Below are 3,648 nucleotides of genomic sequence, written 5' to 3'. Positions count from 1 at the left end.
CTTCCATCAAACTTTGTGGGGAGATTGGGTAATATAATGGCAATAATTGATTCGATTTTCAGATGTCAAGGTCAAAGGTCAAGGTCACAAGGCGGAGGTTTGCATTCTCTGAATGCTCCCATTCTTGTTCTGTATTAAATCGTAACCATCCTTTTACTTCAGATTTCCACTATGGCTTTTCTTCCGACCCATTTTCAATGGCCTCCTATGAAGAAAGTTAAGTGTGCAACCAGTGCTTCCGGTAGATTCAAAGTGTGAATGCAACTCTCTTGATATGCAGTATACAGTTCAACAACACCAGTAGGACCACAAGCCCTGAGATATTACCAGTAGTGGACATACAGTATTATTGTAATCATATTAATGCAGTATTAATATTATCATATCAATACACCATAGTTCAGTAGACAACAGTATAGCTCATGCACATACATGTCGCTGTTTAGTACTTTGTTGGTTCCTCTTAGTTGAGGTTTTTAAAAGACGTTTGATACTTTCAGTTGATACTTTCAAAGGGAAAGCAGAGACATGCTCAGTGTCTTAAAGATCCAGTTTTAATGCAAGCAGTCTTTGTGACGTCATCTTATGCTTATTCATAGCAGCTTTGTTCTCTTTGCAAGAAGGACCAAGCAAGAAAAAAAACAATGAAACCGATCGGCACTGATGTGGAGGTCCAATCCCCAGCCAAACAAGGAAGTCATCAAAAGGAAGTGGCGATCCAATCTGCTACAGTCTCTTATTTGCTATTCTTCCGTGGGATTCTTGCCTCCTCGCAGCAGTCTCTCTCACCATCTTACGACGTATTGCACAGGTTCTTTGAAGGGTTGTGACTAGTCTCTCTCTCAGTGTCTCTTGCTGCGTCGAAAAAAAGTTCTTTCTTTATCAAGTTATCAGGGCACAGTGAATAGTTCGAGAAACAGGCAAACAAGGATTCAGGAACTCATGAGTGTAAGGCACGTTTGGTCGATATTTTTTGTTTTTAAAGTGTTCTCCACTGAATGAGTATGCTTTTCTTTTGCCTAGGGGTCCATCTGTAAGTGCACCTCCTTGGCGGCCTCTTTCTCTATCTCCTTCTCTTTGGTTTGCAGCATGACAAAGCCGTTATGGGCTTTCGGGCTCTCGGCGAAGACGGACACGTTGGTCAGGCTCGTGTTGCAGTCCTTGTCGGCCTCCTCTTCCTCCTCTTCTTCGGCCTCCTTCTTGCCCTCGCTGGCTGAGGGGCTGCTGCAGCTGTAAGCCTCGCAGGAGCGACGCGCCTCGTTCGGAATGTTCTTCTTGCCCTCGCTGGCCGAGGGGCTGCTGCAGCTGTACGCCTCGCAGGAACGCCGCGCGTCGTCTGGAATGTTCTTCTTGAGGTTGCGGTTGCGCTTGGCCAGCCGGGTGACGGAGCTCAGGCGGTTGAAGATGTTGTCCTCGGAGCAGGCCTGGTCGGCGCGGTTGTCCCCCAGCTCGGTGCGCAGCCGCAGGTTGTTGAGCTTGATGTCGATGCTCTCCTGCGAGGAGGTCTTGAAGGGGTTGGCGTCCAGGCTGTGGAAGGCGGCACGGCGCTCCGGTGACAACACGTCCAGCGAGTGGGCGCGCTGGTCCAGGCCCAGCTGCCGGCGCTCCATGCTGCGGATGGTGGCGGCGCGCTGCAGCTTGTCGTGGACCTCCACGCTCAGGCGCCGCCGCGTCTCGCGGAGCTCAGCGCGCACATTTGCCTTCCACTCGACCGCGTGCGCCTTGATCTCCCCGACCTACGAAAGACCAAAGGCTCTCACAGTCACATCATCACAACACAACAGCCATTTCCGTAACAATCTCAGTTGTGACATTTATGTACTACTTATGCTACTCATATATAGTACTAAAATAATATAATAACTGAGCTTCATTAGTACATTATACAAGTTCTAATATATACGACTTGAATATGTACTATATTTAATATACTATTTGAAGGGTAATTGATTTAATTTGAATTTGATTAAATTAATTTACAAAAAAAAAATCAGAAAATTCTGTTTAGTTGATGAAGCTCCTTTAACAGCTAAGAAGAAAAGTGTCTTCCTACCTCTTCTTTGGTCTTCTTTGACAGGACTCGCAGCCAGTCTCCTATCATGCTCAGAACCGCAGCGAAATAAGCCAACCCCACCAAAATCCAGAACCACACCAGAGGCTTGTACCATTTGCGATATTCGATCTTCCAGTCGCCTCCTGCAAAACACCACTTGATTACGTTCTGTGCTGTACGTGATGTCCCATCAGGGGAAAGAGCTACACGGACTACTGACACGTTCTACAGCGCATCTCCCTGGAGAAAGAAAGCTAATTTTCTCATACATGCTCTCAGCTGTCGAAAATGGCAGAGCATCTGCGAGGCTCAGGCATGATCACCAGGGTAAGAGCCAGAAAAGGTCTGCAGTAGCTTTAAGTGCTGTAGCAAATAACCAGCCGTTATCACTTTCCACTGCTGAGAGCTTTTTATGTGAGCTTTGCTACATAGCTTCAACTGTACGGTCGTGTAAAAATACAGAATTCTGCAATACAGAATTGTGAAATATGTTCTTAACCTTTACATAAACAATATAACGTTATAAAAAATGTAATGTATTATTTATACCAAAATAAAACAGCCCTTGTAACATTTCTGTAACATCTCTGTGTTCAAGTTTTTATACAAGTAGTGCTCCGATTAAACATAAAAAAGAAGACTTAGGAATAATGCATCAGAGGACATGATAACATTTTGAACATTGAAGGATTTTGAACATTTGAAAATGTTGAAAACCAGGTGCTTTTTCTACCTGCCACGTAATCGCCGATGCCAACAGTTGTCAGGGTGATGACGACAAAGTAGATGGCTTCAAGCGTCGTCCACCCCTCTATGTGCTTGAAGATGACTGCCGGTATGGTGACGAAGAGGATGCATCCGGCCAAGATGAAGAGCAGCGTGGAAGCCACTCGGATCTTGGTCTGGCTGATCTGGTTATGCTTCCGCTGCAGAGGGAGTTGGGGCAGGGAGAAAGGGACGGGGCAAGAGGTATGGGGGCAGGGAGAAAGGGTTGGGGCAAGAGGTATGGGGGCAGGCAGGATGGGGTAAGAGGGCAAGAGGTATGGGGGACAGGCAGGATGGGGTAAGAGGGCAGGTGGGATGGGGACAGGGAGAAAGGGACGGGGCAAGAGGTATGGGGGCAGGCAGGATGGGGTAAGAGGGCAGGCAGGATGGGGCCAGGGCAGGATGGGGCAAGAGGGCAGGTGGGATGGGGCCAGGGCAGTCCGTAAGTGGCAGAAACAAGCAGAGTGATCCATGATCACGGTGTGGAGGAAGAGAAGTTGCTTTGGTTACCAAGCATACCACAAAGCCTAACACTCGCGCCCCTTAGTGAGTGACCACATGTGGTTTCGCTGAGGACATTCGTGACTCGGAAAAGCCACATGCTTTCATCAGCCCCTGATCTGGGGAGCCTGCTGTGTGGCTAAAGATTGATGATTGGGGCAAACGAGGTGTGGTGCTGTGAAAGCCACTGCACCAGCTGTCAGTGTGTGCCACGATCGTGGCGGGTGACCACCGCCCTGGTGCTACTGTTTGTTTTTCAGATCTGCATGCCCTCAAATTGCACCAGCAGTCCCTCAACCAATCACAGAGCAGCTATGTGGCCTTCCTCG

At 48.0% G+C, this 3,648-nt stretch overlaps 1 protein-coding gene across 1 annotated transcript in view; it reads right to left on the bottom strand.

Moving 5' to 3' along the window:
• Positions 1-1,019: 1,019 nt before the first annotated feature.
• kcnk10a (potassium channel, subfamily K, member 10a) overlaps positions 1,020-3,648 on the bottom strand; it is a gene marked incomplete at both ends in the record, with an annotated part of 12,888 nt that continues 10,259 nt past the window's right edge. Inside the window, 3 exons of the mRNA XM_080833153.1 lie at positions 1,020-1,736; positions 2,054-2,196; positions 2,787-2,979. Coding sequence (XP_080689279.1) covers positions 1,020-1,736; positions 2,054-2,196; positions 2,787-2,979 — 1,053 coding nt within the window. The remainder of the gene's footprint in view (positions 1,737-2,053; positions 2,197-2,786; positions 2,980-3,648) is intronic.

The sequence above is a fragment of the Sprattus sprattus genome (assembly GCF_963457725.1).
Source record: "Sprattus sprattus genome assembly, chromosome: 2".
Classification (NCBI taxonomy): domain Eukaryota; kingdom Metazoa; phylum Chordata; class Actinopteri; order Clupeiformes; family Clupeidae; genus Sprattus; species Sprattus sprattus.
Note: the sequence above shows the minus strand (reverse complement) of the source record. Positions and strands in the feature narration are given on the sequence as shown.